The sequence below is a fragment of the Haliotis rufescens genome, unplaced genomic scaffold, assembly GCF_023055435.1.
Source record: "Haliotis rufescens isolate VD_foot unplaced genomic scaffold, xgHalRufe1.0.p SCAF_18, whole genome shotgun sequence".
In the NCBI taxonomy this organism is placed as follows: domain Eukaryota; kingdom Metazoa; phylum Mollusca; class Gastropoda; order Lepetellida; family Haliotidae; genus Haliotis; species Haliotis rufescens.
In genome coordinates this window covers 10,520,965-10,534,080 of record NW_025963868.1, presented here as the reverse complement: position 1 = coordinate 10,534,080, position 13,116 = coordinate 10,520,965, and the positions used below count along the sequence as shown (strand labels likewise).

The 13,116-nt window shown below is 37.8% G+C and overlaps 1 protein-coding gene across 1 annotated transcript; it reads right to left on the bottom strand.

Moving 5' to 3' along the window:
* Nucleotides 1–4,765: 4,765 nt before the first annotated feature.
* LOC124121895 (glutamate receptor ionotropic, kainate glr-3-like) lies at nucleotides 4,766–12,056 on the bottom strand. The gene is made up of 7 exons (XM_046485020.2): nucleotides 11,996–12,056; nucleotides 11,560–11,741; nucleotides 7,485–7,585; nucleotides 7,256–7,343; nucleotides 6,340–6,694; nucleotides 5,456–5,670; nucleotides 4,766–5,029 (listed from the first exon to the last, which is right to left on the bottom strand). Exons 1-7 carry the CDS (start codon nucleotides 12,054–12,056, stop codon nucleotides 4,766–4,768), a joined length of 1,266 nt encoding a protein of 421 aa, XP_046340976.2.
* Nucleotides 12,057–13,116: the final 1,060 nt, after the last annotated feature.

The window sequence follows — 13,116 nt, the reverse complement described above, 5'->3', positions numbered from 1 at the left end:
CCTACTTGGGTTGTCAGTCCAGATTTGAGGAGGTCATTTTACGACGATGTCGTATTGGCCATAGCAGATACACTAACGAATATTTGTTGAAAGGTGAAGATCCTCCATTTTGTATCCCTTGTGATGAGAGAATCACGGTCAAGCATGTCCTGCTTGACAGCATTGATTTTTCCATCACAAGGGATAAATATTTCAAAATTACATCCATAAAGGATCTTTTTAATCAAATCAGTGCTCCTTTAATCATCGGTTTTTTAAAAGAAATAGAATTAATAGATAAATTTTGATTATAATATGTACAGTATAAAGTAAATGATTTTTAATTTGGTGGAATGAAATCATAACTGAGATTGTTAGTGGCTGTATCTTCACAGGGGGTTGAAGTATCGTAAAACAATTGTCCCCCTGGGAAGGTACGTAAGTCCGGTATCCTTCAACGTATCATTTCATTTCTCTGTGATTTTAATCGTAGTATTTTTGTTGATTTTACCGCTTTGGCTAATCTTTCTGATCATCGCCAGTGGCCAGAGGGATGGTGTAAATCCTGCTGGGGTACCATGTAGGTAGCAGAAGTACCGTAAGTCCCCATGGTCCCTAGTATGGTGGCCTAATTTTGGTTGCTGGCGATCTACAGCCCCTTTTTTATATTGTGTCGTCTGTTATAATCTGATTATTTTATTATTCTCTAACTAGTTTTACAATTATAATCTGTGAAATTTTGCTAGTTGTTGTACTGTCCTTGGACGACAGGTCTTAATATATTATATAAATACATAACTTGCTCAAGTCACGATATGGCTGAAATAATGCCGCTGTGACTTTAAATTTTAACTCACTCACTCACTCACTCTGCTTAACGTGAGGCAATGTAGCATGAGATCTATCTTCAGTGGAAACCTTTTCACCATCTGAAGAATCACTACTTGGAGCAGTAGTTTTTTTATCTCCCGTTGTGAGATGCGAAGCGGTGGAATCAAAGGTTGTTTTTTCAGGTTGTCTGTGAAGTTATCGGTTATGGGCTTTTCTGCATCCATTAATACCACACAGATTCATTTACAACCTTCGTTGTTATGACCTTTGCCAAGACATTGGAAACAAAGATTTGCTTTTTTAGCTGCATTCAACCTATCTTCCACCTTCATGGCCAGAAATACACTACACGCCCATATATCGTGTCCTTCATCACATAGGATGCATCTTTTTGCCTCACTAGACTCAACCTTAGAGCTAAGAAAGGTAGAAGACAACTTCGTCTTTTGCTCTGAATGATGCAGCGCTCCTTGAAGAGATTCTTCATCACATTCTCAACTGCAGCTATTTCCAGAGGAAGTTCCCATTCATGGATCCTTCTGGCTCCTGTCGATCTTCCTATGGGCTTATCACTTTGGCCTCTTGGTTCTGGCACAGCAGTGCAGATAATCGATGCATATACCTCATCCTGTCAATTGTTCTACGCTTTGTGTATATACAGATCAAAATCTTGTTGGTTTGTTTTTCATCCCTTTTTCATTCTTCATTTAATTTTCGGATACCCAGGATCGGCACCCAGGTGAAGATTGGATTCGCCGGTCTGTAGTGACTTGGATGTAATTGAAGATAAACCGGAAGTGCATGAAGCTTCCTTTGTTCGTGTATTTAAGGCTATGCATAAAGAATCAGAGTCTTGTGATTTTGTCAAAAGCCTTTCATAATGTGTGGAGAGTTCGGTTGTGGCATTAAGTACTAACATGTGGTATTAAGGGTAAATACTTCCAGTTTGTTCAAAATATGTCGGCAAATTTAAGATCATGTGTGTCTGTAAATGATGTTTTATCAGATTATTTCCAATGTTACTTGGGCGAGCGGCACGGAGAAAATAATCACCTCTTTTATTTTGTCTCTATCAATGATCTCGAAAATTCCCTTCTAAAAGACGGATGCACAGGTGTGAAAATTGGTGATGTGAACGATTTACATGTGTCTGTTTCTTAACCCTTCTGTATGCTGATGACACTGTCCTCGTTGGTCATTCTGCAACTTAACTCCATAATACATATGATTCTTTAAAAAGTAATTGCAATATCTTGAAATTAGACGTAAACCTGAAAAAAATAAAGTTTTGATCTTTGGAAGCGGGCAGTCCAAAAATAGTAGGTTATCTTTTTTATTTGGAGAACATGGAAATTGATATCATAGACAATTATACGTACTTAGGTGTTATATTTAGTAGAAACAAAAATTTCAAGTCAGCAATAAAATGTTTAGCGGAGAGTGCATCTAAAGCCATGTTCTGTCATCTAAAAAAATCTAGAAATTATAATATTCCTTTGGATTGTTTACTTAAGGCTTTTTGATATAATGATATTACCAATTATTATATGGCTGTGAAATTTGGGCATACACAAATATGAACATAATTGAAAAGACTCATTTAATATTCCTTAAACTAGCCTCTCATCTTAGAAATGCGACCTCAAATTGTATGTTTTATGGAGTACTAGGTCGAGCATCTTTATCGATTTATGTAGCTAAACGTGTAGTTAGTTTATTTGCATAAACTTTGTAAACCCGGACCTGCACCAAAACTATCACAACTTATCTATAAATTTGATCATTTGCAATTTTTATCTAATAATGAACAAAATGCCTGGATAAGAAGGTGAGGCCAAATCTTAATTATTGTGGTCTGTCCTATTTAATTTATGACCCACAAACAGTTTCAAGCCAGTGGCTAACTCCCAAGACAGAAACAATTTTAAAAGATCAGTTTTATCAAAATTGGAGATCAGACGTCGAGAGAAGTTCAAAAGGTTATTATTATAAATATTTAAAAGGTATCACTTTATTTCAAAACTTTCTTCTCCCATCTAAACTAATATATTATCCTATTGTGAAACATAGAACCTGTAACCATAATCTGCCTGTCGAAGTTGGCCGTTGGCTCAGTATTGACAGAGAATTTCTAACATGTAAACTGTGTATGTCACAAGCTATAGCCCATGAATTCCACTACCTGCTTAAATGTGAAGCTTTCCGTGAATCTAGATTTTAACTTATCTTGAATAAATGTTCGCAGTTTCCGAGTATAATAAAATACAAAAAAATGTTGAGTACGAGAAATATAAAAGAAATCAAGAATCTTGCAAAATTAATTTGTATGATAGATAAGTACCTTTGCCTGTGACAATATATATGTGTTTGTTTACGGAAGTGTTTCGGTTTAAATGTTAGTTGAAATTTTCAAGCAAAATGTTTAAATGTCAACAAATATGTGTACAGTATAACCATCATCTTGTTAAATATTAATTGTTATCATGTAGACTTTTTCTCCTGTACCGCCGTGGATGGGTCTTTTTGAAAAATAGATGATGATGATGATGATGATGACAAAACATCTCCACAAGTCTGTATTATAAGAGTCAACCTCCCCAAAATATCAAGCAATATTCCAGCAGCTCCAGCCTTTTGTGTCTACATTTCACAACTTTTGAGGTATAATCGAGCTTGCTCTTTCTACGAAGACTTCACAAGAACATCATACCAAAGTCAAGGTTGTGAAGAACATCATACCAAAGTCAAGGTTCAAAGCCTCAGTAAATCTCTCAAAAATGGTTTACTATCGACATGAGTGACTATGTCCGATGGAATGCCCTATTTTAATTCCTTCATGTACCATAAGGGTTTTTTTTCAGGTAAACAATTGACTTGTTTTTGCATGTAGATCAGATGGCTGCCACTGGTGGGGCAGGATGCGCTCACCTTTTTGCAAACACCTGGTATTATCACCTTTTCATAGTGATTCATGAACACATGGTCATGATATAGTTAAAACCGTGAAACCGACTCTGCTCGTAACAGAGGTTTCCTATGAATATGAACGGGTTTTGCCGGGGTGGGTTGTGTACCAAGAGGCAGGGCTCTTTCTGTTGTTAGCCTTTTCTGTACGGGTACAATATATCATTGCACATATTCTTTATTTAACAAATATCATCGAAAACACATTTGAACAATGCATATCTGTCATATTTTATTAACATTAATTTCAATATGCACTGGTACAAACACAAAAGAGAATAAATAGTGTCCATCCTTCATGAGAGTCTTTATTAAATTGGAACAATTCTTTTCCTTGTGTTGCTCTCATGTGTTATCTTAATGTATCAGGAACATCCCTTTTGTCTTTAGTTTGCTAGTTTCAAAATGATACTATTCTCTTCTGTGGTACAGTTTGGTGATACTGATTCATAAGTAAATCAGTTTTGCCTGAAATGTATCAGTTTCTCCAGACACAACACAATGATACTGAGTCCAGTCCCCGCACACACGACGATGAAACCACCCCCCATCTGGTTGACTGTGATTGACTTCAAGATTCTTTGTTGTGGGCAATGTGTCAGGTTTCTCTTGACAGTCCATTTCGCCCAAATTACGTCTAGTATGCCACTCGACGTGAGCTGCGACATACTGCCGAGGAGACAAGAAAAAGCTTGAGTTCTTGATTTCTGCTGCTTTCACACGGACTTGCAATCACTACTCCATTCACATATTCCACTCATTTTATGTTTTGTAAAAAGACATCAATAAATTTCACACACTAAATACACAATAATACGATTCCACCAGTTCTCTGTTTTTGTGACATTTTTAAATGCTGTCAAGGGAATAATTTCGGAAAATTCAATTACAAGTAAATTACTATTTTCAATATTTCCCTTTATTTTATTTCCTGCAAGCTAAAATTACTGAAACTTGATTAATAAAAGTTGACTGAAGGTTTTATGACAACTTACGCCTTATCGAAGTCGGCTTTCAGAGGAGACCTTTGAGGCAATCCAAATGCCAGGTTTGACCACAGTACACTTTCTCCTAGAAGCTCCAATTGGCAGTCTTCAGCCATTGGGCGGATCATGTTTGACTCATGATGCAAAAAGGCATACTTCTCACTTCTCACTCTTTTGAAATGAACCTCAGCGTTGGAATCAAGAAACACAGGGTCGTTGGCAGCTATCTTGGACCACATCCTTCCATTGACACTTGATGGAAGACTTGACTGACAGTGAGCAATTTCATAAGACATTAATACGTTCATACATTGTACACAATGCTTTCAACAACAAGGCTCATAAAAAAAATCAAATACACCATAGTGTGCCTCATCACGGGCAGATGCTCAGTTACTATTCACACTATTCATGTCACAGAAGAAGAGAATCACAACATGCTGGTACCGCCCTGTCCTTAATGTGGAATAGATTAACTTATTTCAATAATGATCAAGGCATAGTCGTTGTGTCAATTGTAAGAGTCTCAGTTATTATTATATCAAATAATATGTACAACATAATGTATTCCCAACTGAAGTTAGTTTGTTTACATCTTTATATAATAAACATGTATCTCGTCACAATGCAATCTTGTATCTCACAAACAGTAGCAGGCACAACTGATTTGGACCGTGCAGTTAGCTCATCCATACCTTTAGTAAGTAGCTGCTAATTCCTCCAACATCCATACCAACAGAATAGTCACTGTCGAGTAGCCCCTCAAGGTCAGAGAAAGGTTTAACATCAGTCTCTGCAGACAAAGCGGCGACCAGGTTGGCACAGTAGACTGTCGTCATCACCATCATCAGCATCCACCATGACGTCACCAACACCTTCCCGGGTAGAGTTCTTGGATATTTACTAAAACCTGCAAGTACAAAAGTGAGAAGGTATCTCCGAGAAATATGCTCACTGTACCACTTTCGATTGACCCAAGATATTGAACATATTTCCATCCTCATGTTTTAAAGTCTGCCTAGCCCTAATCATCACTGAAATGTTGGCGCAACAAGTTGTAGTCATTGTCAGTAGTGAGTGCGTGTGGTTTTACGCCGCTTTTAGCAATATTCCAGCAATATTACGGCGGGGGACACCATAAATGGTCTTCACACATTGTACCCATGTCGGGAATCGAACCCGGGTCTTCGGCATGACGAACGAATACTTTAACCACTAGGCTACCCGACCGTCCCTCATTACTAGGATCACACACATCATGATTAATCCATCAAGTTTCCATCTTTTGTAAAAGAAGAATTTTCAGACACATGTTCAACTTGGAACATTAATGTAATATTAATGTGTTTATGATTTATGGCCCAGGATACACATACGTTTTGACGTACACTTTGTTAAACTGCATAGCCATCAAATTTAGAAAATATAAAAAAGCTTTTGGTCTACACATCTGCTTTGTGATATATGTCAACCATTCATTTCCTATATATGACAAATGTACATGAACACAAAATTGGTTGATTTTCATAAAAATATAATGAGAAACCCTAAATCGTGATGCACTTCATTTTGTACATACCCTGCTTGAACAGAGATCCGGTGACCTCCCAGCAAGCACTAAGCAGATTCTGTTTCACTTTCTTTACATAAGTAACGCCGACATCTCCAGAGCCTGCAGCTGTTTTGTTCCAGCCGAAATCCCCACTTTCGAACACAGCCAACAACAGAGGACATAATCCTGCCACCAGGAGCAAAATGAGGCACACCGTAGGCCTGAGTGGTAGCGCCAGAAGGAATAGAGAAGTAGTTCGTTGTTTATCATGCCTCTTATACACTACGACAATGTAATCTGTCCGGATCGGCGGATAGATGTAGTCCATGAAATCAGATCGGCCTTCATTTATTACTAGGTTACAAGCGGCAAGGTCCACCTCCTACAATATATATAATTATTATAGGGTTAGAATAGACTAGTCTTATTTTGGCATAAAAGTATATTTTTATCTCATATATTTAAATATCAGTATAATCATTCAATAGATACAGTCCACTGACTGAAAAGACAAGAGAAACTTTCCACGTCATCAGTCTCAGTGACAGGTATGCGAACAAGTCACCGAGTCACACAATCCATTTTAGGTCGCAACTTGCAATAAACTACTGGGTAGATCAGACCAATTCAAATATGCGCTCCAACGAAGTTACATAATGGTAAACCAGTGTTTAAGTTGGTTCATTATTTATGTTTTCATAGGAAAGGTTTAGTAGCATTGCCAACACGTCAATGTTCTCGGTCCGGATAGGCGTGCATATGCATTTAGCCTTCATTTACTGTTGGCCACAAACGGGAAGGCCTACTTTTCACAATATCATATACAAGTAATTACTCTGGGCTACAATAACTTTTGGCATAAAACGTATATGTAGATAGTAGTTATTACGTTTTAGGGTAAGTGATCAAATACATAAAATGCAAAGGTCTCAAGTCAATCTACCGTTCTGTTCAGCTGCCCCACAATTCCGTCATAGGTTCCGTTGACAGGAAGTCCCCAAGACTGATCCAGTGGTTCAGTGACACTGTAACTGAAAGGAGAAGAATTCTTCATACAGTAAAAGGTTACTCTCAAACTTCAAACTCCCATTCAATAAAGAGACATAAAGAGAACTACAATAAAACTATTGATAGTGGTCAGGTAGAACAAAAAATTACTTAAACTTTCTTACCTAAAATTTAGGAAAGCGGCAATTGTATCCAGGATATCTATTGCGTATCCTTTATACTGCGTTGTTCCATTGTTGGTGGACTTCACAATGTACACAGGTGACTGAAACATGGGGTTTGGGGATAAATTCTAGCGTCCATACGAGAACAAGTATGAGGGTTGTATCATATATATAACATAAACAGATTTTCTACATGGAGAGATACTGGGGTTAAATTTGCATTAGTGTCTTGATAAAAATAGTCGATTACAAACTTATCTTTATTTATATTTGCTTAATGATTCAGGTGTCTTAAAGTACTGTTGGGTGAAACAGCTATAACAGGATAGTGCATGAGTTAAGAGGGGGAAACATGTCAACGTATGTTACCAAAAGAAGACAAACAACAATCATTCACATCTATTTATGTATCATACACATCTTGTGGGGTAGTCAGTATTATATGCTTTTTGTAGGTACAAAGCTTTATCCTCAACTGCATGAGTGAGTGAGTTATGATTTAACGTCGTATCGGCATTATTTCAGTCATATAGCGACTCAACTGCATGAGGGATGAACAACTTAAGTAAGCACTAAATGATAGGACATATTTTATAAGGGGCAAAAACATATTATTAAATATTTTGGCATGTGCTGCAATGGAGGCTTTTATTTCCAAGTTTGCTACATTTAAGTCCATGGTAGAATGAAAAGTATTTCAATGCTGCAATAGTTAAATACTTTTCAAGGGAAATAACACATGGACTGATATATACTCTTCAAAAAAAGAAACTTGACACTGACTTTCAAAATGTAATATAATGTTATTGTTTCAAAATAGGACAGAGAAACCATAAATGAAACACTGTTTGAAGAGTATATAAAAATCGCCGATGCGATATGTTGCCTAGACTGACAGAATACCTTGATGTTTTCTGACGTAGAAAATGACGTGGCAATATATCATTTATCATGGTGTTTTTCCGGCAGTGGTCAATCGCGTTAATTCGTGTTTTAGTTGGAAAAATTGTTGATATTCTTAACTCATAATCAATACAAAATGTTAAGTAGTGAACGACAGTTTTTGAATGAAGGTGCAACAGGGTAATATTTTAGCTTGGCTCCATCTCTATGTGTCACTAGTTGTCGCAGCGTATATGATCCTGGAACCAGTCTGGAAGCGAACCGTCGCTTATATCATTCGAAAGGAGAGTTATTGCACTTTGGAACACAAAGATTGCCCATCAAATATATGAGCCTAAGTAATATTTGTTTGAAAACATCTTGCAACAATGTATTTTTTGTGACAGATAATTTAGTTCTTTTTTTAACTATCTGAAGCATTTTTATTTTTAAGCACTGCAATTGGGATACAATGACATGCGTCAACGAAGTCAGTGAGCCTGACCACCCGATCCGGTTAGTCGCCTCTTACGACAAGCAGTATGGCCTTTTACGGCAAGCATGGGTTGCTGAAGACCTACTCTAACCCGAATCTTCACGGACAGCATTGCTAGGTTTTTCTTCTGCTTTTATAAACTAAGGGTGTCTGAGTATGTCAAGAATGCAGTAATTGAACATATACAGTGTTTGTACATAACATGAAGGCCGACCCGTGAAGATCCGGGGTAGAATAGGTCTTCAGCAACCCATGCTTGCCGTAAAAGGCGACTATGCTTGTCGTAAAAGGCGACTAACGGGAAAATTACGTCTCCAAAATGACAGCCATATGGAGTTTCGGATAAATAATCTTTAATTTTTCTTTCTTTGTTTTTAACTCCACACTCAGTAATTTTCCAGCTATATGACGGCGGTCTGTGAATAATCGAATCTGGGCCAGTGATTGAGGATCGATCTACATCATGAAGACAAACATAAACATTTATAATTTTCTGTATATTGCATACTTGCTGGACATCAATGTTTTACAGATACATGCACAAATGGCGGAATACCGGGCCAAAACCGCTGTCTTCAAAATCATAACGGAATTTTCTGGGTAGTTATAGAGACACGACAGTCTGGCTCACCAATGCAAAGATTTACTTTCATGTCATTTTTGACTTCAACTATGGATGGGGGCGGTCGGGTAGCCTAGTGGTTAAAGCGTTCGCTCGTCACGCTGAAGACCCGGGTTCGATTCCCGACATGGGTACAATGTGTGAAGCCCATTTCTGGTGTCCCCCGCCGTGATATTGCTGGAATATTGCTAAAAGCGGCGTAAAACCATACTCACTCACTCACTCAACTATGGATGGGCAGACGAAGGTCAACGCAACGCAACAGGTGAGAGCATATCTATGACAACGGCTAGGTGAGTCATTTACCAAGTGGAATATTTTCATTGTTACCTCGAGAGTAGTCACCAACAAACGTCTGTTGTTGTAACCATAGGCAGCATTAGGAAAATAGCACAGGTTGATGTTTCTTTGGGTACAAGCGGCTACTGGTACCCACTCATTTCGGGCAAGGTGTCGTTTTAAGGTAAAAACGCTATGCATCCAACACTAAAAAATATATGAAGCACAAGTTGAAAGAAAGATTAGAAAATACTTTGCAGTCAAGATGGCATGGAATAACATTTAAATCCCCTATCTGGTATGACACAACACTAAAGTGCACACTGTAGACACTAGACACTTTACACACCAAACCCAAAGAACTGCTGTGTAAGAAGATGTTAGATTTTGTGAAACAAGAGATATTCTAAAGTCAACTATCATCTTAGCAGGTACTCCTTTGAGACTGTTAAGAGTCACACTAAGTTTGGCTAATATCAAGGTGTAAAACGCAAGTTCATCAGATGTATGTCAAATAATTACATAGACAGATATCTAGACTTATGAATGTTAAGATAGTGCACAGTTTTGCACCACCATCGAAAGCAAATATTTCAATAAATTGAGCATACATACCTTATAATGATGAAGCACTGCTACAACATTTTCCAAATAAATGAACTCCGGCAAATCAACGGTGTTCTCTTCTTCGTTAAGAAGTAGCCACTTTGAATGATGTCGAAAATCAGTCATTCCCCTTGTCTTTATATCGAAAGAATCGACCTAAATCACAATGATTTCTATGATGTGCAATAAGCGATAATAATACAGATAAATGCCCAAATGTTACATTCCATGAGCATCTTCAAAATCGGGAATGAGATATTTAGTTTGTTTTATGGTCGCTTTGAACATTATTTCAGTGAGGCGTGAGGTGTCACCTTACTGTAGAAGAAAGGGCCACAGTGGCGCAAGTCACATTCTCGATTATGTCGTGTATCCTATCTCCATTCCATTATGATATATACCCTATTTCCAGTCCATTTCAAATGATACAACACCAAAATTAGACATCCAATGAAATTAGTGAGTGAGTTAATATTTAAAGTCAGATTGGCAATACTTCAGCCATATCCTGACTTTAACAAGTTATGCATTTATATTACTTATCACACATAAATGCTGTCAAAGGGCAGTACAGCACGAGTGATATATTACAGATTATACCTTTAAATCTAGTTTAATTACAGTAAAATGATCATGTTATGAGAGATGACACATTATAAACACAGGCTACAGATCACAAACAACTAAAGTTAGACCACCATACCAGGGAACATGGGGATTTTGCTTCCTGCATGGTTCCCCAGCATGATTTACACCATCCCCAGATTCTGCAGTTATGGTGTATTGTTCCTGGTATATATTACACCAGAACAGAGCTATGATACATTGGATGTATGATGATGTACAAGTGTTAGCATTTTGCGGAAAATGTGTTGGCAGGCCAAGAGACACAATGTGACCATTGTATCCTTCCACAGCAACTTTTCAGCAATATTACAGGATCATATAACTTCATTCTACACACGGGGCGGTCGGGTAGCCTAGTGGTTAAAGCGTTCGCTCGTCACGCCGAAGACCCGGGTTCGATTCCCGACATGGGAACAATGTGTGAAGCCCATTTCTGGTGTCCCCCGCCGTGATATTGCTGGAATATTGCTAACAGCGGCGTAAAACCATACTTACTCACTACTCATTCTACACACGATATGCTGGTGAGGATACCATATAAAGCTAAAAATATTGAAACAAACCATTTTCATCAACTCGGTCATATGCCTATGACTCATAGAAGCAACTACGTGTATTTCTGGGAAGAGAACTTCGTGGATTTCCTGTAAAGTATTATTTGCATCCATGATGCTGAGGTCATACACAAGAAACTGGATGCTGTTGGTCAATGACGGGATACGAGCAGGTACTAAACAGTCATTCTCTGAAACAAATAATCAAAGCATTTGTCCTTCATGTCAAATGTGAAATGCGTTTATAGAGATTGCATATACTAGTGAATGAAAAAAAAGGCAGGCATAAGACACCAACGTTTCGTTCATCAAACTGAGTCAGTGAGTACAGTTTGATGCCCTTACAGCAATATTCCAGCAATATGGTTATACTTGTGTAATTGTCGAAAACAGAAACACAAAAGCCAACAGTATCTCTGATCAATGTAAAATGTAAACGTTTTACCATTCATTGAAGCTTCATCTTCCTCAGGATTAAGACTGAAAGGTATGTAGATGTACCCCATGAGAGTTTCTCAGGCTCTGCTACCAATAACTTTTATTCACTCCTTCTGGCTCAAACACTGAGATGAAGTATATCTAACCAATTTACGTACACTGTTCATGCATTACGTGCATTTTGAACTTTTTTTCTTCATTCTACAACAATATCAGAAAACCAGAATTGTACAATGCTGGTGAATCGAGTCTAACCAGTGAAAGTCGTCAACCCTAGGCTTCCCCAATGCCTCTTGTTTAAAAAAATGACAGAGTAAATGTTGTTTATCAGAACGACGTGACACGTAGCTACATATGTTGTGTGTTCAGTTATATGACATATTGATAGCAATAGTTATGACGTTTCAAAAAGCAAAATAGGCACTTTACATATCTACAAAATATTTAGCTTTCTAAAATGAAGAGGTTACAAAAAGTCATTGTTTCAGAATGGTGAGCTTCGAAGCTGTTTTCGAAGTTCTATCAATCAAGCAAACAGTTCTGAAAAGAGAAGCACGAGGAAACTTACCAAGAGTCTATCTAATAATGAAATCAACATTATGTGTGATGCCATCACTTGACGAGGTGGGGAGATGTTCTAAATCTACTCTGATTCTGACTCTGGTAAAGTGTTGATCAAGTACAATGAACGTCATAAAAAGACACGCACTGACAATGACACGGGTAATGTCCGTGACGTGGCTCCCCGTATGACCCGTTGGAAAAAATTAACTTGGCTCAATTATGAAAAGATTATCCCATTGAATGGGCATCAATGGAAAACGTGTCACAAATCACCTGTCCAGGAAAACTATGATTCAATCACTCCAGGAGTGAAATCATGCAAATTCCAGGTCACAATAACATTCAAAGTGTAAAAAACAACAGCAGTACTAGCGTACAACATTGTGAGCTCAGTGATATGATCTTTTCCAACACTCGCGGCGACCTTGCCCTTCCCGAAAGCACCTCTCGTTCTGTCAATGTACTGACAAATGCACACACGATCCAGGCTTCTGAAAACGAATTGACCCTTGGACACGCTGTCAAGTAATTCTTGTTGTCATTTAGTTATTTCCCCACAATACA